Source organism: Callithrix jacchus, chromosome 2 (assembly GCF_049354715.1).
Source record: "Callithrix jacchus isolate 240 chromosome 2, calJac240_pri, whole genome shotgun sequence".
Taxonomy (NCBI): domain Eukaryota; kingdom Metazoa; phylum Chordata; class Mammalia; order Primates; family Cebidae; genus Callithrix; species Callithrix jacchus.
In genome coordinates, this window is record NC_133503.1 from 161,892,373 (window position 1) to 161,914,654 (window position 22,282).

General features: G+C 37.1%; 1 protein-coding gene across 2 annotated transcripts in view; it reads right to left on the bottom strand.

Annotated features, from left to right (window-relative positions):
- NNT (nicotinamide nucleotide transhydrogenase) overlaps positions 1–22,282 on the bottom strand; it is a 97,059-nt gene that overhangs the window by 39,345 nt on the left and 35,432 nt on the right. For both annotated transcript variants that reach the window (XM_002745003.6, XM_002745002.6), the window contains exons 8-14: positions 9,823–9,956; positions 9,342–9,533; positions 8,637–8,790; positions 5,172–5,333; positions 3,423–3,533; positions 2,116–2,261; positions 786–981 (exon numbers count right to left, since the gene is read on the bottom strand). In XM_002745003.6, coding sequence (XP_002745049.1) covers positions 786–981; positions 2,116–2,261; positions 3,423–3,533; positions 5,172–5,333; positions 8,637–8,790; positions 9,342–9,533; positions 9,823–9,956 — 1,095 coding nt within the window. The remainder of the gene's footprint in view (positions 1–785; positions 982–2,115; positions 2,262–3,422; positions 3,534–5,171; positions 5,334–8,636; positions 8,791–9,341; positions 9,534–9,822; positions 9,957–22,282) is intronic.

A 22,282-nucleotide genomic window follows, 5' to 3' on the forward strand; every position in this document is an offset into this window, starting at 1 on the left:
TAACAACCAGCTCTCAAAATTCCTGGAAAAAAAAAAATTCTTCTCAAATAGTCTTGCTGTCACCTAGACTGGAGTGCAGTGGCATGATCACAGCTCACTGCAACCTGCACATCCCGGATTCAAGTGATTCTCATGCCTCAGCCACCCAAGAAGCTAGGATTACAGTTGTACGCCACCACACCCAGCTAATTTTTTTGTATTTTTAGGAGAGATGGTTTTAGCATGTTGGCCAGGCTGGTTTCAATCTCCTGGCCTCAAGTGATCCACCCACATAAGCCTCCCAAAGTGCTGGGATTACAGGTGTGAGCCACCATGTCTAGCCTAAAAATTTCTGAAAATTTAACAATCCAGCACAAAACTAAATAAAACAGTGGTTTTCTGCTGGCACATGTTTTGTTTTGTTTTTTTTTTTTTTCATTTTTAACAGGACTATGAAGCAGAATCTTCAGCTGTTATTGATATCCAGCAGAACAAAAGTTAGCCTATATACAGTACATATATAAGTATTCCAATCCCCCATTCCATTATCAACTAATGGGACCCAGCCAGTAAAATAAGAATTGGGTACAGGATATTTTGACTCAGTTAATGCACTTACTCAGTGTTTTAAAATGTTTGTATTTGAATGAGAATTACACAATCCGGGATGAAATTTCACCAAAATAATATTAACTGAAGCAACTTCCATGAATGCAATTTAATTATTTCATCAATATGGACCTTAGACAGAAATATATATTGAGAAACTGGAGTTCACAAAAAGGCTGAAGCCCACAAGTGCTTACCAATGGTACCACCCAAAGCCATCGCTCCAGACATCTGAGCTAGTAATTCTGGGGCCGGTTTTAGGACTCCAAGGGTGGCTGCCAGTCCTCCAGCAACCCCAATCATACCCAATGCATTTCCAAGACGAGCTGTTCCCTGGGTGGAAAGCCCAGCCAAGGCGCCAACACAGCACAAACCCGAGCCTAGGTACATGATCTTTTCAAAGGGAAAGGGAAGAGATAGAGAGATTACTAAAACCTTTGGTCTATTAGCTTAGAAAGTTTAATATATTTCGTACCCATTAGGAATATTAAAATATTAAATACTTAAATTGTATCTGCAATTACATTGTTTATATAAATTGGTTTCCTCTGGATTTGGTATCATGCACAAAAACACATAAAAGTACCTAAATGTAAATGGAGTTATCATTGGATCTAAAAATACTGAATCTGACCAAATGCTGTAAAAGAGCCAACCCCTGATGTAAGTGCCAGGGGCTGGGCCATATATTTTACTTGTATTGTAACAGTCTCATAAGATCCACAAGAGGGAAAAATCATTATCCTCATTTTGTACAAGAGAGAATCAAGGCTTAAAGAAGTTATATATTTTCTGCAAGGCAAATGATCAGTAAATTGGAAATCTGGAATTCAGACTAAGGTCTTTCTGACTCACTGCTCCAACTCGTCTCAAAAAACGAAAAAATGTGTTCATTCAGTAAATACTCCATGTTGGAAACACAGAAGAAACTAAAAGACAGTCATTGAAAAGAAATAGAAAATGCGGAGTTCAGAACAAAGTTGAAGCTCCGTTATATTACAAGTTGGAACTTTCAAAGTCCAGCTGGATTATTTCTGTTTTCCTATACAGCATTAAGTTTAAACTATCCTCTTTTTTAACGAATTGGCATCACATCTCTTGGTAGCAAGAGATGATATGCTGGATTTGTAGAGGAAGAAATAGGAAAATAACTAATAGTACCTAATAAAAATGTTTCAAATTTTTTATTAATTGCTTCATTATAAATCCACAATCTAGCTAGGTACATAATGAAGATACTGATAACTTTCTTAACTCTTTTTTACATGTGGAAAAATGTATTGAAACAAAGGTATAAACCCATATTTAAACTCAGTTACCAGAAAAATCTGTCTCCAGAATCCAGGGTCCTGTTCCTTAGGGGAAGAGAATGCTCAGTTTGACCAAGATGTTTCTAGGGTTATTGTTGTATTTACTTGAAACAGTTGTATTTGCTTGATAATTTGAATTAGGGTAACCTAACAATGTTAAATCTAATAGAGAAGAAAATATTGTGGTAAATATAAAAACTTTCAAAGAGCCTCTTACCTGTTCAATGTCATAACCACTGTAGAGGGCAGCTAAATATCCACCAACAAAGGTGCCAGCAGGGAGAAGATACAGGTAGTTGTATTCTGGGGGGTCAGTGGGACGCTTGAACATGTCCAGCATTCTCTGAGTCACCAGAAAGCCACCTTAGCAAAGCAAAAGGAATAAAAAATGTGAAGAGGTACCTCTTTGAACTCACTGAGCAACATGATTTTTTAAAGTGCTATAATTTTTCTATTTTAAACACAGCTTTATCACCTAGGAATAAATATAAAGTAACATTTTGCAACCTCAAAAAAAAATTGTTTTTTTTGAGATGGAATTCTCACTCCCAGGCTGGAGTGCAGTGACATGATTTTGGCTCACAGCAATCTCCACCTCCCGAGTTCATGCTATTCTCCTGCCTTAGCTTCCCGAGTAGCTGGGATTACAAGCTCGTGCCTCTATGCTGGGCTAATTTTTGTATTTTAAGTGGAGAGAGGTTTCACCATGTTGGCCAGGCTGGTCTCGAACTCCTGACCCCAGGTGATCCACCCACCTCGACCTCCCAAAGTGATGGGTCACAGGTGTAAGCCACCATCCCCAGCCAAAATTTAAAGTTATTCTATTACTCAAGCCAGTTCCATTAAAAAGGTGGGGGAAAAAAACACTAAATATATCCAGGAAGAAAATTTGCTATCGGAATGCAAAGCTATTTCTGTATGACCAAAAGAAAAAAGCCATTCAAAAAGCTTGGGAATGTGAAAGATCAAAGATTGTATTTTTTCTAGTAGGTTGTTACTTTTGTAAAACCCTATAATAAATTATAAAAGAAAAGAATAACAAATCAACAGTTACCAGGCTTCTTGGACACATTAAAGAATTTTTAGCTACAAAATAGCATCAAATGAGTCTCACACATGAGTGATGGGCTAGGCTTTCAGTTTCCAGGAACAAAGGCTGGCTGGGATAAGGCAAAAGACTTAACATTTTATCTAAAATTGTACTCATTTATAGATGTTATGGTGATATCGCGAACTCAACTTAATTCAAAGCTATGCATTCAATAACAAGTTAACTTGTGGCAAGACATCGTTTTGTTTGTTTTGGAGAACTGGGGCTTGTTCTTTTATCAAGAGTTTCTAAAAATTACAGATGGGCAAAATAACTAATTTTCCTGCACGAAGAGCATTTACGGTCTGAGTGAGACCTTTTTTAAAGGCTCAATTAAATTCTTAAAATAAGGATGTCTATTTTATATTGATTTAAATTTGCTTTGCAGGTCTCCATTAAAAATAGTACTCTGAGGCCTTTCACTGACACTGTACCTGCAATGTTGACAGAGGATATGAATGTGGCAAGAGCAGCAAGGCCCTGAGAAGTTGTGGAAGGATACAAATGTCCTCCCATCAGCGCCAAACCACCAACTGCAGTCAGCCCTAGAAAGAAAGCATCAACATGGTGAATAATGATAGTGACACCACCAAATCCAATGTCATAGCTGAGTACCTCACATACATAGATCCATAGAGGGCAAAGTTCTCAACGTCAAAAAACAAGGCAGCTTCCTTATACCCTCATTAAAAGGATACAAACAATTTTCCTTATGCAGACTGTTGACAACACACCTTCACAGCATTCTCACTCAAATTACTACTGTGGGTAAAGGGTTAAGGAAACCTTTTCTCCTTCTGCATAGGAATTGGACTTTCCTTTAACTTTCTAGCTATGTTCCTCTAACACAGACGGGAATCCACCAATGTTATAGGCAACACTGCTTATGGTTAAAAAGTGACCCGAGTAGATAACTTGCATCTAAACTGGAAGAAACTCTTCATGAACTGTAAATGCCTGCTGGTGATGCCTAGCTTTGGATTTTCCTGGCTGCAGTACCTGTTGGAGTTAGATGTGTTCCCTGCAGAGATCCTGGAAGCTGTGCCTATGGCAATGTCATAAAAGATGACTATTGGCCCTAAGGCTTTCAAGCCACCAGCTCCCATGCTTGTCATTTCCTCATATCTGAACCATTGCTAGGGGCCAAAAAGAACAGATCCTGGGCTGTTGGGAGGAGGAATTGACATGTGCGTGATGGAGTATATGTTGTTTGCTGAGAGGCCATGGCAAGGAACACCGAGCCATCCCCAGGCAGGAAACTGCTAGAATAAGCAAGCAGTATGTACTGATCATGCACTAGTTAAACCAGCTCCCAAAACACAGGGTATATGACCTTGTCCCCATTGCTGATTCACAAAGAGTGTTTTTTAGCTTATTTCTATCTTAGTAGTGAACAGGTACTATCTGCCTGTTTAGCCTATCTTTATTCTATGAAGAAACACTGAGCATCTGCTTATTAAAAATAATCACTTGTTCACAAAGAATAAATATGTGGGTCAGCGTCTGCTCTGGGCTGTCAGCTGGGAAATGCTGGCAGACCCCTGACGATCCCACTTCGATCCCACTTTTGCACTCTATCTTTTTGTTTCTGTTACTTAATTCCTTCAGCGCCACCTGGGTTGGGGTCTCTACGACCGAGCTGGTCTCAGCACTGGGCAGCTGTGTGGACTGCTGCATGAACTCTGAAAAGACTGGCACCAAACAGAAATGCCAGATGCCACCTCAATGGAAAGCTGTGTTTTCTCGTCCCATAGCTTCATGGTGAATCTGATGTAACACAGGGCCTATTGTAGCCTTGTTAGGCTGAATGTTGAGTTGAATCCAAGGAGAGACTATAGGATATTACAACTATGATTCTGTAGAACACCAGTTTTCACATTTTATCAGTGGAATCCCTTCCTTAAAAAAAAAAAAAATCAAACTTGGAAGAAATAATAGTGGTTCTGCACTGCTTAAAATGAGAGCAGTCCAAACAGCTGACACACTCCCACGGCCTCTTACTTTGCAGGCCCACATCCATTCCCTCTGGGAGTCTGGGAGCCCTTAGATCACCAAAGCTGATACCTCAGATGCCAAGCAAAACAACTTGAAAAAACAGACTTTATAAACCTCATTGACAGGCATCCTAGAGCTAAGTAAGCCTATGAAAACCTAAGATGAGGAAGAACAAGAGAGGAACAAACCTGAGATTGCATTCGTCACAGACATCAGTGGCGAGTGGAGAGCAGGGGTCACTCCCCAGACGGTATGATAGCCCACAATGCCAGCCAAGCCAAAAGTGGTCACCATCTGAGAAAAGGCTAGATTGGGAGCCGCAATGCCCAAACCCAGTATCCCCGTGAGACCTAGAGAAAGAGGGTAAAGAGTTTGAGCTGACATCCAGTTATCGCAACAAGATTAAAAGCACACACACAAATATGTGGAATAGTCAATGCTTTTAAATTTCACTTCCTTGCCAGCAATGAGCAGATTTTTTAGACATTTGACAATTGAGAAGTGGGGGGATGCAGGAATACTGTGGACAAAACTCAACTTTCTGACCACCCCCCCACCGCAAAAATAAGCTATAAAGACCTAGCAATATTTATGAGTCACCTTAATAACAATTTGCACATTTTCCTCTGCATGGTTTGTCCTCTTCCCTGTTGTAACTTTCATTGACTATGCCACATGTGTTTATACAAGCATTTTTTTTCCCGATTACAGGCCTATGGAGGACCTATCAAGGTATTTTCTACTTGGACAAGACAGAACCTTTATAAGACAAGACTTTTATGAGGCCAATTTTATGTCACTCTAAGATTTGGCTGAGGAATAGGGGTTTTAAAAGAGTAGGAAGAATTTCATTCACTCCAGCACCTCCCCAAAACATATGGCTTCTACCCACCCGGGACACAAGTTTTGCAATTGCTCCTGAATCTGGACTGGACTGCTGGCCAGGGCAGTCAGCTCTAGCCTCAACACCAAGTCAGCAAACAGGATTTTACAAAGAAAAGGAAAAAAAATATACAAATTAAGTTAAGAATGTGCAGAATACAAACAGCTCTGAACATACATCTTTAATTATCGCCTTCCTTAATAGCAAACATATGGACAGTTGTTCTGCAACAAAAGAAAGGGTTACCTCGTGGTCAGTAAAAAGAAAATGACAGTGGGTGACCAGGGAGCTAGAAATTAACTTTCCTGAAGAAGGTACCTTTTTCCTTGGTATGAACTATTACTTTGGAAGTGGCACCACTGGAATATCTAGAGAATGACATTAATTTTATGTTAAATCAGCCAACATGACTATAGTTTTAATTTATATTTTCCTACACACGTATCATATATCCAAGGTTCCAATGCATAGCCCATTAACCATGTGGTAAGAGAGTCAGATACAACACTGTTTTGCCTTCCAGGTAAAAATTAGAAAAGTGGTAGAGAGTTGTGAATAAGAATATGTTGCCTTAAGTCAGTCTGTCTGGTTTGAATCCTGGTTCCGCCGCTCCCTAGCTATGTCATCTCAGGCAAGTTACTTAACCTCTCTGTGCTTCAGTGTCTTCATATGTAAATTTATCAACCCTCTCTGTCTTAATTTGAAAAAGAAAATAATAATATACCCACTTTGCTGAATTTTTGTAAAAAATAAATGAGCTAAGGCATGTGAAGTATTTAGCACAATGCCTAGGATTCACTAAATGCTAGCTATTATTAAGGCCATGTTAGTCAAGAAGCACTATCTTATCACAATCCACAATCCTTTGCGTTAGGCATCTATGATAGAAATTGTATCACACATCTGAAGGTCTTCTTATCAACTATTTAATAAACTGATGTGTTTTCTATAATATATTTAGTAATGTATGTCAGACTGTATGTCTGCAGTCTGTATAACAGAGGAAGAGAAAAGCTGACGAAAGAAGAGAAAGCAAATCATATTCTTTGAAGAATGCTGCTCAAATACATTCCTAATACATATTTTAAAAATGCTTATTTTTAAGATAAAAGAGGACGTTTAAGGTAAGGAAAAACACATATAAGGTTATCCTTTTATTCACTGGACTATGCTACTGTCATATATATTAAGAGGCAATATACCCTGATTCAAGAAATATAAGAGAAATCTAGAAAAATAAATCATTACGTGTGCCTCACTACATTTCCTGATGAATCTGAAAGAGAAATGGAAATTTATAATCCTACTCATAATATGCTCCATGTACAACACAATAACCTCATTTCTTTTGTTTTTTTTTTAACAAATGAGTGCAAGTAAGGACACTGCTTCATCTACTCACAGTATTCACAACTAGAGGCTTTTTCAGTCATTTTGCTGAGACTTGCTCTTTATTCAAGGAGAGTTACATGTTTCGCTTTAAAACATCTGGACTCACATGGGAATTTAGAGAATGCTGAGTCTACAAGACTTCTGTGTGCCTGGTGCTGGTCCTTAATTCTTTATAGTTTGCGTTTGTTTTGTTTTTGTTTGGCTCTGAATAGATCTAAACATTTTTAATTCATTCTTTGAGACAGAAACCAATCTAAAATCAAATATCCATATTTCAGCCTCTAGCAATGAATAGTCAGGATGAATATTAATCACCACTTTATAATAAATTATTTAATGTTTTTGTGAAGATGAATTTAAAAACAAAGAATTTATGTCAAATTGTAAAAAAAGAGATCTAAATGAAAATATTGAGTTTACAAGCTGAGTAACTTAAAATGTTAGTCAAATGTTCACGGGCTATAGCCTATATTGCAGTATATATTCTTTAAGGCAAACATTTGGTTCCTTAGTCTTACCCATGTGTGGATAATCACAGCTGATATTTTACAAAGAATAGAAAAAAACATAATTAAACTTATATGCATTTAACACCATCAAAATATGGCATACATCACTTCTCAATACATTTGATGTAGATAAAATAATCCCAGCACTCTGGAGGCCAAGGCAGGAGGATCACTTGAGCTCAGGAGTTCAAGAACAGCCTAGGCAACATGGTGAAGCCCCAACTCTACAAAAAAAAAAAAAATACAGAAATTAGCTGGGCATGGTGGCATGCACCTGTAGTCCCAGCTACTCAGGAGGCTGAAGTGGGAAGCTTCCTTCCTCAACCCCAGGAAGTTGAGGCTATGGTGAGCCATATTCACACCGCTGCACTGCTACCTGAACAATGAAGAAAGACTCTATTTCAAAAATACATATACACAATTGGTATATTTTTAACATATATAAATGACTGTATTTAAAATGTTTTCTATAAAAGGAAAAATGTTTATTGCCTGCATATTATTTCATGCTTTCATTCCAGTATTTAGCACAGTGCCTACATATACATAATAGGTATATTTTTAACATATGTAAAAGACTGTATTTAAAATGTTTTCTATAAAAGGAAAAATGTTTATTGCCTGCATATTATTTCATGCTTTCATTCCAATATTTAACACAGTGCCTCTATTTATTGAGTCCAGTAAATAAACTCCAATTCTGTAGAGGTGGGACAAGTCACATGCTGCTGAAAAATCAAGTCTGTCAGGCCCAATACTAATGGAATCCAAAAAAGACTACAGCATTTCATTTACTAATTTTGAAAATTAATATATTACTTGCAAAATCAAACAATCAGGACTAAACCCTGGTTAAATAGTATCCTCACCTGCTGTATACGCAGAAGCCGACGTCATTGTCTTCCTGAAGGGTGTAATGGTAGCTGCTTTTTCAGCTTCCAGCTCAGCCACTGTCTTCTGTTTTACTGGGGTACCCTGAGGAATATTTTTCGGTGTCGGAGCTGGGAAAATCACTTTACCATCCTAATAGATATTAGAAAATAGTACGTATTAAAAAGCCAATCCAGCATTTTAAAATTGCTTACAATAGGTTACTATTTTTTAAAACCCTGTTCTTTTCAATATAAGTTTATATAAATTCATATCATTTGTAACATCATTTTACATAAATATGTCACATGTGTATATAAATACTAATATCCGTGTTACACATACATACATAAATATGTAATTTGTATGTGTATAGGACATATACACAAAAATGCAAATCAAACCCTTAAAAGCAGGTAAGTGGGGGAAATATTTAATTTTTACTTTATTTGTTTGTTCATTCTCCATTTTTCAAAAGCAGTGTACACTTTTGGTAAGTCATGTACTTTTAAATCTTTGAAATATTTTTCTTTAAATCATTCTGCATTTCAAAACATTTTCAAATATGTTTATGCCAGCATAAACCTGGCATACCAATATCTTATTAAAATATGTCTCAATTCTAAAATAGGATTCTCCCATAAACAAAATCCTAAAACAAATTTACATTAAGAGCACAGGAAGAAGTAGATCTCTTTACTTACCTTCATCACTACAGTCCCTCTGATGACATGACCCATCGTACCAAAGTCAAAGTCATCTTTCACATCAAAATAAAAATTATCTTTGTCTGGGCTGATGGCCTTCAGGAGTTTGGTGATGTTGTTGGAATATAGGGTGCTAGCCTGAGTGGCCATTCGGCTGGGCAGGTCTGTGTAGCCTATGTGAGTAATTCCCTAAATGAACAAAATTAAAGTCAAAAAGGTCTATCTCCCTATGTTCACATTCATTCTAGGACAATTCTCATTCATATTCAATGCTGTTTTCAAATTATATATCTTTATAACTATACAGATATGCCCATAAACATAAATACATATTACAAAAGGAGCATTAAATATGCCTATTTTTAATTTTAAAGTTTCAGGCCTCAATGGCTCTAAATATTTAAAGAAATAAACATCCCCTCATAAATCACTGAAGACATGACAAGTGATCACAGAGAGAAAATGCATTTTGCTATACCTTATGAATATAAAGTTCTCCTGGCCTTGTGGTTTCAAAGTTTCCACCAGCCTCAGCAGCTAAATCCACAACAACTGAACCTTCCTTCATTGACTCAATCATTTCTTTATTAAATAAAACTGGAGCTTTTTTACCTAATAAAATCAAAACAGCACAAATTATATTATCATTTTCTAAAGCCTTAAAGTCTAATTATTACAGTAGTCTCTGGGCATTCAGGAATTTAACCTCTGAAATTTTAACTCTCTCTTGGAAAAACCATAGCATGAATTTTAACTCTCTCTTGGAAAGACCTTAGGAGATTGGGCATTCTCCTAAGGAAAAAAATATGACAAGCGTGAGCTGCAAAGGCAGTGGGAAGGAGGGAGCTATGCGACTGGCAAGCAGGCCCTGCCATCTGCTCAGCATGAGAATCTCAGCACTACTCTCTCTACCTGGTTTATACACCACAGCATTCACAAAGAGTTAAACAGTTTGAGTGTTTTTTTTTTAAATTTATAATAATAAACCACTGTGGAAACTATATCCACCCAACTGAACAATTCATAAAGGTTACCAGTGTTAAGGGTACAGTTAATACTAATTCATGAATTACAAAATAGAATCTTGCCAATTATCTTAACATATGTCACCAGATTTTCTGATACATCATATTAACCTACCATAATTTAACACAGAAAACTTTGAGGAAAGACGGGAAAATCCCAAGAGATCAAAACAGTGGAAACCTACAACTCCAAAAGATTTAGGAGTCCCTCATACACTTACTCCCACTGAACAACTATGTACTGGTGTCTATAGTGAGTCAAGCCCTAGCTATGCCTGGTTCTAGGAATACAGTGGTAGATAAACAGAAAAAGTACCTGTTCTCATGGTGTGCATTCTCCTCACTTAATAGTTCACATTTTTAATTCACAATGTGTTTTTTAAAAGTTCATTAATTCTTACATAGAAGATGAAACCCCAGACCTTAGGACTTTTCAAGCTAATATACATCAATATGTTCAACAGGGGCTCATACTGTCAGCATGTTATCATGTTCACATTTCATAAAACAATGGAAATACCTAAATCAAAAGATAAACTTGTGAAATTAGTAGTATTAAAGTAGAGCATGGCCAGGTGCAGTGGCTCATGCCTATAATCTCAACCATTTGAGAGGCTGTGATAGGGAGGATCACTTGAGCACAGGAGTTTCAAACCAGGTAGGGCCACATAGCAAGACCCCATCTCTACAAAAATAAAAAAACTTAGCTGGACATGGTAGCACATGCCTATAGTCCTAACCACCCAGGAGGCTGAGACAGGAGGATCACTAGAGCCCCAGAGCTCAAGGATGCAGTGAAATATTCTCACGCCACTGCATTCCAGCCTGGACAACAGAGTGAGACTCCATCTCTTAAAAAAATTTTTTTTTTATAAAAAGAAACCAGAGTATTAATAGCCTGATAAGCTCTTCTTTTGAAAGCTTTTAATTCTGTGTTTACAGAATTTTAGTAAAAATACTGCCAATATTATAAATGAAAACTGATTAAAAATAAAATGCACCTTATACTAAAATGTTTTTCAATCCACTTGACTAGAATATATATGATTCAAAAAGGAAAGATAACCTTTGTAGTACATGTGGAAATAAAAGGTTGTGAAGATATGAGTGAAGTGCTTATGTAGCACTCCCTTATTTCTGCCATAAACTTTATAGTTTTGAGATAAAATCCAAATCCTACGGCTCCTGGGACTGAATGCCTCTCACCCTGGGTGAAGTACTTTCTCTAGCATGCCCTCTCGAAACTGCACCAATGGACCTTCTATTCCAGCCACACTGGGCTCGCTGCCATATGATTTGTTATATGGCAGTTTCCAATAAAGAGCATCAAGAGACATTTTCCCCAGAGACAATATCCTGAAGTGCTGGTAGTTTCACCACTTCTCAAAATTCTCTAAAAGTATTCCTTTCCTCTACCCTTCCTTCTGTAATCTAACAAAGGCACCTTCAATACCTAACTACACTTTACTCAACCATGAGAATTTGAGGAAGCAAACCATATCCATCTGAGGACTCTTCCCAAAAAAAAAAAAAGGTCATGCTGCTCAGCTCTCCTGTGATTTCAAGCTATGGATCATACGGCTGCCTCCACATAAAGAGGCACATTGAAAGGGCAATCTGTATTTTCCAGGTATTTGCTGTCATCACCTTCCCCACCCTCTGGTCCAGAGCCTCGTCTCCATTTACCAGCCTTTTGTTAACCACAGCTTTTCCTCCCACCTTATTTGCACCCAACTTTGGCCAATGATTGCACACATTTTATTTGGCATCTAACTTGTTTCTCCTGCCCTAGGTATTTGGTATTCCTTCTTTCTCCTGAGACATCCATAACTAAGAATCAGTCCCTGAACTATATGCTACCACTATGCCAGACATCAAGTGGCAAAAACCATTTTTAGGCTCCCTAGAAACATCAAAATATATAACCCATTTGTCTCCTCTCATTTTACACATTCAACCTCCACAAAACAACTGTGCAGTGGCTAACACAACTTTGAAAAACAGACATACAGGTTTGCATTTTAACAGAGATTAGTTGGGTGTTTTGTCCCCATTATTGCTCAGAAATTCAATCACTTTTAAAACAATAGCATATTCTTTCACATAGGTTAATTTATTTCGTATACAGACTAAAGGATATCACTATAACAAATTTAAAATTTTACTTAAGTTGCACAAAAATATTTAAAGACATGGAATTATTATAAGTAAAATGCACATAACAAAATAGTACATAAGTTTAGATATATATTTATATACATGAGTGTTTCTCAGTTATATATACATAGATTAATATTATATAATATAGTACATTACATATACTATACAGTTTGCAGTAAATTCTGTATCATATAATATTTAACAAAACCAGGGTATATTTGAGTGATGAGACTATTTTCTTCTCTGTGCTTTTCCTTATCTCCCAAATGTTTTAATTTTAAAATTAAAAAAATTTAACAAGGGCTACAGGGAATACAATGATAAATGTAACAGTGCAGCTGCCTTCAAGCACTCACATGTGGATTAATTTTTTGAAAATTCTGGAAAGTGCAGAAATAGAAATTAAAAACAGAAGGGAAAAAAATAAAGCCAAAAAAGAAGCAGGGTAGTAAATAAAACCTCCAGATGAGCAAAACTTCAATAGAATAGGTCCAGAGAGAGAGAGACTGAGAAGACAATTTCAAAATACTATCTTACCCTGATAGCCTAATATAATAAAATTTAATGCATAATAAATACAGCATTACACAATGAAGAACAAAAGTCATAAGATAATTAGTTAGGTATCTGGGTAAAAAATATCTACCCAAACCTAATACTATATGTTAAACTCTAGAAAGATAAGAATTAATTGTAAAAGAAGATAATTAATCCATAAAGTGAACGAAAAGAGGAAAAAGGAAACCCTGGTGAATATCTCTCCAGTCTGTGGATTAAAAAAGCACTTCCCAGGCTTAAAGCAATGAAGAAAATAACAAAAGAAAGCATCAATAGATTTAAATATGAAAAATGTATATATTACAATTCTCAAAAAAGACACAAATTGATGAAAAGCTCACAGAAATTCAAACAAAAACAAAACACTATAATCCTATAGATAAGTGAACAATAAATACAAATGGAAAATTCAACAAAAACCAGTAAAAACAAGCAAAAGATGTTAACTGTTAGTACGATGTGGCGAGATCACAGGTGATCTTTATTTTCTACTTCGTACTTTACAGCATCTCTAATAAAAGCCATATATCGATTTTATTTTAAAAATAAAATACTCCTGGGTAATCACGACCAGTTTCTCCTTTAAGTCAAGGAGAAGTAGTGGTTTAAGAGGTGGTAGTAGGAACACTAGAAGAACTTAGAAATACTCCATCCTACTAACTTGCTAACTGAAAAGCCTGACTCAAAGTCTTCTGCCCTCCCTTCTACAACAAATGAAGCTATGCAGTTAGGACAGTCTTTCAAGGAGTGTACCAAAACACTAAGAAAGGGAGACACAGGTATAACTAAACATGGAATATAAACAGGAAGATGTGTCCAGATATTTTACATGTATAACTTGGAAATGAATATATCCAATGTGTACTGCAAATCCTTCAAATATACAGAAATGCCCTCTACACCCCAGAGACAACTTGTTGAAAGACCTAGATATAAAAGACAAAATAAACACATTGTTCTGGCAAAGACTTATAAAAGAGAAAATAATAACGAGCACATCAGGTGTTTTGGGACATAACTGCAAAAGAAACAGGAAAATTAATAAAAGAAGGCAGATGAGAGGTATTTTTTAAGACCCAATTGGGCTTTTCCCCCTTTTGAAGGATTTGGCATGATATCCAACTTTGTGAAATATTTCTTGCTCCCTTCTGGTTCATGGACATTGAGTTCCCCTGGAAGGGTTACTCAGTTTCCTCTCAGTGGGAGTTATTTCCACACTTTTGCCAAGACAATTGTAGGACGTCAAGCTCTCTCAGTCATCATTCAAATATTCATTCATTCATTGACATAACTAATACTTACTTAGTGTCTCCCATGTGGAGGGTAGATGAAGAGAGAAAAATGTTACTTAGAGCTCTAGGGTCTAATATTTTACAACTGAAAGTGGCTGCTTTCAAAGGTTGGTCAACAATTTCATTACTAAAAGATTTGGGTATTTAAAGCACTCATGTATAAATCTGAATTATAGTTTCCCAATTGGTTGGCAGTTATCTGGAGTGAGTAAGGGTGCCATAGATTAGTGTAAGGCATCCTTGAATCTCCATGTGCACTATGAATTGACTGTAGACTGAAAAAAAATGCCTCATGCATGTGTACTGTTTCTTGATATATGCACATATGTCTGTGATTCACGTAAATTCATTTTTAAATGTTATTGGATTCATAGTATCTTTTGCTAACCATGTATTTTCTCAATAAATGAATACTAAGATGCAGTTTTAAAAGTATTAAAATGAGGAGCTGCTAGAAAAACTAACTTCTGCTTTGTTTTTTGTTTTTCCTCCTATGTGACTTGAGAAAAGATTACTAATTTCTAAAAATAGCTTTAACAACTCATTGCTATGTAGCAAAAGAATATATCATTGGCTTTTTTACAGCACTAAATTCAGAAAGAGTCATACAGCTTAAACTAAATACCAAATGCTAAAGATTTACCAAAAAATTTTGTAATGTATCTTTTTGAATGAATCACACCTAACATGATCATCTGAAATCAATAAATTCTTAGAGTCTATCTTAATGGGAAAAGAACCAAGCCCTCACAGACACTTTAATCACACCAAAAAGAAAAAATAAATTAATTAATTAAGAAGAAACCACAAAAAATATTAAAAACAACAAGACATGAAGATGAAATGGGTTTACCACAAAACTGTATAATGATTCCAAGGAGCATTCAGCATGATTTACTGAAATTATTCAACCGCATGTAATCAGATGGGGAAATTCCTAACTTCCTGGCCTGTAAGGCATCAAACTAGAGGGTCTAAGAAAAAAAAAAAACAAAAGTTTCTGCTTTAACAATAACATGAGATACTTAACTCCACAATAGCAAACAAATAAATAATATGAACTATAGAACTATTTATCCAAACCAAAATAGATTTCTCATGAGCAAGTACTAGGAAGATAAGGACAGTTTTTAATGTAATATAGTCTCTATATTGACTAAAGGTAAAATAGAGCAGGTAAAGAAAGATACCCTGAACTTTAGCATTTACACAGTAAGAAGCTTCATTATAACCACATAATGTTGCAGAGTATTGTTAGTATCTACTCAGTATCTATTTCCTCCTTTTGTCATTACACTGATTTCCATTTATACACCCAGTCCACAAGCTTCAGGAGACATGACCTCAGAAACCACTTGTATTAGTCTGACCTCACGCTACTTAAAGAACAGCCCAAGACTGAGTAATTTATGAATGAAAGGGGTTTAATTGACTCACAGTTCCACAAGGCTGGGGAAGCTTCAGGAAACTTACCATCATGGCAGAAAGGGAAACAAATACGTCCTTCTTCATGTGGCGGAAGGAGAGAGAAATGAGTGCCCCTTGAAGGGAGAGACCCCTTATAAAACCATCAGATCTTATGAGAACTAGCTTGCTATCACAAGAGCAAGATGGGGGAAACTGTCCCCATGATTCAATTATCCCCACCTGGTCCTTCTCATGATATGTGGGGATTGTGGAAACTACAATTCAAGATGAGATTTGGGTGGGGGTACAGCCAAATCATATCACTGCTCCAGAGGCAGGCCTGGAAGACCTAAGGGCAATCTTATCACCTTATTAGTGACTGATTCAGAAATCCAGGTGGAAGCCAAGGTGAATCTCATTACCCTACCTACAAGGATTGGTTCAGAAATGGTCATAAACCAATCAAGGTGAATAAAAATGAGGGAATATTTGCTAAAAATGTCTGAAAAAGAAGTTTCCTTGCTCTTCAAGAGGGAGCCATCAGCACTGGCCTGCCTTGTCCTCTAGATAACGTGTTGTACACACTGGAGCCTGAAATCGTTGCTGACTTCTGCGTAGCACTGACGATGAAGCCAACTCAGAGAGGAGAGCGAAGCAGAGAATAAGAAGGAGCACAGTCAGGGTGTCCCAGCCCACACCTATTCACAGCTATAACTGGACTTCATTCTGTTAACAGAACCCAAGAAATCACCCACCTTAAGGCAGGCTGTATTAGAATTTCTGTTTCTGGCAGCTAAAGGCATCCTAACAGATCCATACCAAAAGCGCTTTTAACATTTCAAAATCACCAATGGGATTAAAATACTGTCTTAAGCTTTTAAAATGTTACAGACAAGGACAAAAGGGTTTTCATACATATATTATGCATATGAGAAAAAGAGCTAATTGATTATGTAAAAGATAGAATGTGGCAAGAAAGTACTGAACATCTAATTTACTGATCCGTTAACCAACGAGTCTCCAATTTAGCTGGCTCCATAGTACATAGGGCAACCCCTCCACTCTATTTATCATAGATATGAAAGCTGTGTTCATGAACCTAAAGAGATTCTAGCTCAAGCTTAAATAGTCAAGCAGAGTACTTTATATGTGAGCTTTGTCCCTAGAACTACAGGAAAACTTTGTCTGCATAATTATTTGTATAAGGAACCAGACAGAAAGTCAGGCTGGCAAATAGTTGGCTTTTATAAACTGGATGCCTAGAGATATTTCTAAATGTAATACTTAGGAAATATGATTAGTCAACAGCATATTTTAGCAGATTAGAGAAATCCCTGAAGATCTATTCAAAGAAAAAACCTAAAAACAAGCTTTTATGTCATAATTAAAGAACGTATTTATAAAAATTTTGAAAGGATTAACTTAATAATTTACATCTCATAGCTACAAAATTCTGTATAAATGAAAAGCAAAATTGGTCAAGATTCTACCGTGGTTTCATAGGCTACAATTCTCCAAACTTAAATGGTAGCACAAATAAGGCAATATATAATATTCTCATAGAAACTATAGCATTCTTTGAATGCTCTCCAAGATATGTATAGATGTACATTAGCTCCAAAATCATTTTAAAAAATGAAGCAATAAAATTGTATTATGCATTCTGATTTTGTTATTTTGTTAATACAGAAGAGTTTAAAAGTGTTTTTAAAAAATAGAAATAGTGCTGTTTATTTTCTTTCTCTTATTTTTCAACTTAGATCAGAATGAGGTTAACTGGGAAAAGAATCTTAGTAAAATGGATATCTTCAGAAAATTCAGATAAAAAACAATTAAGTCATGTTTCTCTCCAGGGAAACCCATGCCACATTGCCATCTAATAAATATTGATTATGTAACTTTATGGGTAGATTTATGAGGGACCATCTTCAATGTTCCACATAATCCTTGAGAACGTCCAGACTTTTCTTGCAAAAGTCAGTAAGATTTGTAGTCCTGAGTACCATCCAAAAGACAAGGCATCACCGATGGAAGAAAGAATTACAGTAATGTTCTCTATGCCCAGCCCTACACTGGGTTTTTTCTTCATGTATTCTTCAAAACAACTCTACAAGGTAGAAATTTTTATCCACAGTTCAGAGATAAGGAATTTGATGTTCAGAGAAACAAATCAGCTGTTAAACAGTAGAACCAGAATTTGAATCTACTCTACCTGGCTCTAAATCTATGACCCTTCCTCTGATTTCCAATGAACACATTAAACGTTAACTAAAATTACAAATCAGGAAAGAGAAAAGAGGCTGTTAGCTGAACACAAAAATTTATATTTGTTATGGGCTGAATCGTGTCCACTGCAAAATTCCTATGTTGAAGCCCTAATCCCCCAGTACCTCAGAATATGGCTTTTCTTGGAGACAGGGCCTTTAAAGAGGTGATTAAGTTAAAATGAGCCTATTAGGATGGATCCTAGGCAAATCTAATTGGTGTCCTTAAAAGAAGAAAAAAATGAAGCATTAAAAAAAGAAACCAGGAATGTACACACACACGGGAAAAACCATGTGAGGACACAGCAAGAGGGCAGCCATCCACAAGCCAAGCAGAGAGGCTCAGAAAAACTAAACCCACTGACACACTGACCTTAAACTTCTATCCTCCAGAACTGTGGGAAAATAGATTTCTGTTGGTTAAGGCACTAGGTCTGTGGTATTTTGTTATCGCAGCCCTAGAACACTAATACTATGTTCTTTTATTCCTGGGCACAGAGCTAGACAATTCTCAGCTTCCTTTGTAGTTAGGTTTGGCCACATGACTAAGTCTTAGCAAAAGAATGCAAAGCAGGAGTGATGTGTGCCACTTCCTGGCCTTTCATCCATACTCCTCCATCCCCCTTTCTCCCTAGCTGGCTGAAATAGAGAGAGTGCCAGAGCAACCTTCATAGCCTCATAATGATGATGGCAATAACCTGAATTCATAACCTGAATCCCGAGATGAACACATGAAAAAGAGATGCCCACCAATGTGTGAACCTACTATTACTAAGCAAGATGTAAATTTCTGTAACATCAAAGCCATTATACATTGTTGGATTCCTCTGTTTCAACAAAAATCATAGATTTGGAGCTAGACCACCCTAACTGAATAGGAAAATGGAAGGATACTGAATAGGAAAAATGGAAGGAAAGAGATACGGAAACGTGTATGGTAGGGAAGTACTGGTACATTAGCAGTAATGCTATTTGTGCTGCTTTGCCAGAAAGAGCCTCAGCCTCCCAATCCTTCACAACCCAGGGAAAGCCAGGAAGGACAGCATAATGCATACCAAGATTGCAACACACTTCTGGAAAAATAACAAACCAAACCAAAGTATAACTATGTTATAAATTTTCCTAACAGAACATTTGTTAAATTTGGCCCAGTAACTCACAAAGTATGCTCAAATACAACCTAAGAAATCAAGACTAATAAATGACAATGGAAAATGTCACAGTTTTGGCATCCTCCACTTGATGACAAGATGCTCTGTCTTCATTGAAAGCTATGAAGAGGTGTATAGACAGCCTGTGGTTACCAACCCTTGATGTCGCAACACTTAAGTTTCTCTCTGTTCTTCAAAATGTCTTCAATATTCTCAAAACAAATGAAACTATAGAACAATATTGCAAAAGTCTATATAATCACAAAATACATTGAAGGGAGGGAATTACAGAACATGAATCAGATAGCAAAAAAATAATAATAATGTAATTCCAAAAGAGTTGGGAATCACTGATCTAGCAGACTGTTTTGTTCTTTAAGATCATAATGCATACAGAATAAGAGAAAGAATAATAAATCCTTACTTTTGGGAAAAACTTTAGATAGTCATCAAAACAATATTTTCTTTGTGGAATTACACAACTGGAGAGTATCAATTATTCCCTTGCCTGAACACTCAAGTTTGAACAATTACCATGGAAAGTCATTCTTTTGCACTATATTTCCACTCCATATGAAAGATAAATTCAACAAGACAAATGGAGAACAAATGTTGATATTCCAGGAGACTGCAACATCTCAGATTCCATATGTCAGGACCTTGTACATTAGAGGAAAACACCTCCCACCCAATTCTCCAGAGACGTGAAAAATCACCACAAAAGTCCACACCCTTTAAGGGATATACTTTATAGATCCTAACAAGTATAGATTAAAAAAAAACTATTGCCACCCTAATCTGGATTGTGCCTGAAAAAAGACACAAGTACATAAGGTGTAAGGTATTTCATTTACTGTCAAGCAACGAGTTTGCTCCTTCCTCTCTGATAGGACACTTTCTAATTCCTAAACAGCCCTCCCACTACTTCCTAATTCTAGCTCCTGAGAGGTCTAGCTAGCCAACCACCTCAAACTGCAGACTTGAACATGTGTCCCAGTTTTGAATAATTTAAGAACGTTGGGTCGGGTGCAGTGGCTCACGCCTATAATCCCAGCACTTTGGGAGGCCAAGGCAGGTGGATCACGAGGTCAAGGGATCAAGACCATCCTGGTCAACAAGGTGAAACACCATCTCTACTAAAAATACAAAAATTAGCTGGGCATGGTGGCATGCGCCTGTAGTCCCAGCTACTTGGGAGACTGAGGCAAGAGAATTGTTTGAACCCAGGAGGCGGAGGTTGCGGTGAGCCGAGATTGAGCCATTGCACTCCAGCCTGGATAACAAGAGCGAAACTCCGTCTCAAAAAAAAAAAAAAAAAAAAAAGAATGTTAAGTTGCCAGGCTTAAATGCTTAAATTAGCCTCTGCAATGTTCCTATCCAAAAGTGAACCATCAGTGTTCTATCAGAATTGGTGGACAGCACTGAAAAAATGAAAGGAACTGTACCAACCAAGACCTAAGGAAGAATGCAGAATTATTAGTTCAGCAACATTTGCTAAGCCACCATTGTGTACAAAGCACTATGCCAAGCAGTGGCATAAATCAAAGACTCCTGCTACACTCACAGGGGCACAAGATAACTGAGGAGTGATGGAACTAAGCAATGCTGTAATAGGAAGCACAAGCAAAGTGCTCTGAGTGCAGAAAAAAGAACACTACTGCTGAGCAGGAGGCAATAGAAACTATAGCGGATGTAGTAATTAAATTGAGTACAATTTCAAAAAGCAGAGAAGGACAAGGATAGCATTCCAAACAGAAGGAGCAATATGTGTGCAAAGGCAGAAAAAAATGTTGGCCCATTTGAGGACATTAGTAGCAGTCAACATGGCTAAAATCAGGCCAAGAAAGCAAGATATTAGTTTAACACAAGACACAAAAGCTAAATCAGGACCAGAAAATGAAAGCCAAGAAATACCTCCAAGGAATGCAAACTTCATAGCACAGGTAATTGAGGAGTGGGAGACTATGATCCAACTCTGATCAATTTAGATGGCTTGCTTCATCTAAAGATGCTAGGAACCCAAGTCGTCCAAGCTACTGTCATCACTGCTAAACAAAAACTCGGGCCTTAGAGTAGCTATAGTTCCCCTAAATTAATGAGGGCTAGACCTGAGGTGGGAAAAGGGAGAGCTGGAAAGCTATAGGACTTTAAGATGCTCATGATTTTTTAATTAAGTGGTCATCAAGAAAGATTTTAAATGGAAAATGTGGTTTCTGTCAGATTAAACTTAGCATGTCCTCCATAGTTCTCTTCATTCTCATTGGAACTTAGGTGAAATTTGCCCAAGACACAGTCAGTGCAAAGACACCATGATTCCTTCTCACCCCACACCATAGTCCCCTCCCTAACTGCTTATCAGATTTTCAATCTGATTCTGTTCTGTCCCTTCCTGATTATTATTCTATGTCTATGACAAGTCTCTCTAAAAGGGTTTCAGACCATTAGGGATGCTAAAAAATCTTGTGTCTCAAAAGGCTTAGCAGAAAAGATTATGAGCACAGCCTGAACATTACCAGAGAGCAGGGCTGCCTTACTTTTTAATCGTAGCCCCAAAGGTCAAGGAGCTGGACAGGAAAGTAGAGAGTTTTCCTTTGTGTGCACAGCACCACAAAGCGGGACTGTCAACTTGGCCCCATCCTCAAGTTACCTGCAATCAGTGAAATTCTCACCTTTAACCCATCACTCAACCCAATAGCGGGGTGAGATGATGATGTAAGGTATCAGGCATAACAGCTAACTAGCTACAGAACCATCTCATTCCACATACAGTCTACATAGGTCAAGGTCATTGTTTTTTCAAGCCCACCAAGTGATGTATACCTAGGACAATAAAAATGTACCAACTCCATAAAGTTGCTCCCTAAAACTACTTACCTGTGTGTGCCTCTCAACATTCTTATCCATGCCAGGTCTTCAATCCAGCCTTCCAGGGATCTCAGTCTATCAGTCTTAGCTTAGAGAATTTCCGACATTTCACGTAATTCCCTTTGAATCCACTCAAGGAAAACTGCAGAACAATTTCTGCTTCAAGAGTCACTCAAGAGTCACATATACATCAGGGGACCCAGGCAAAGGCTCAGG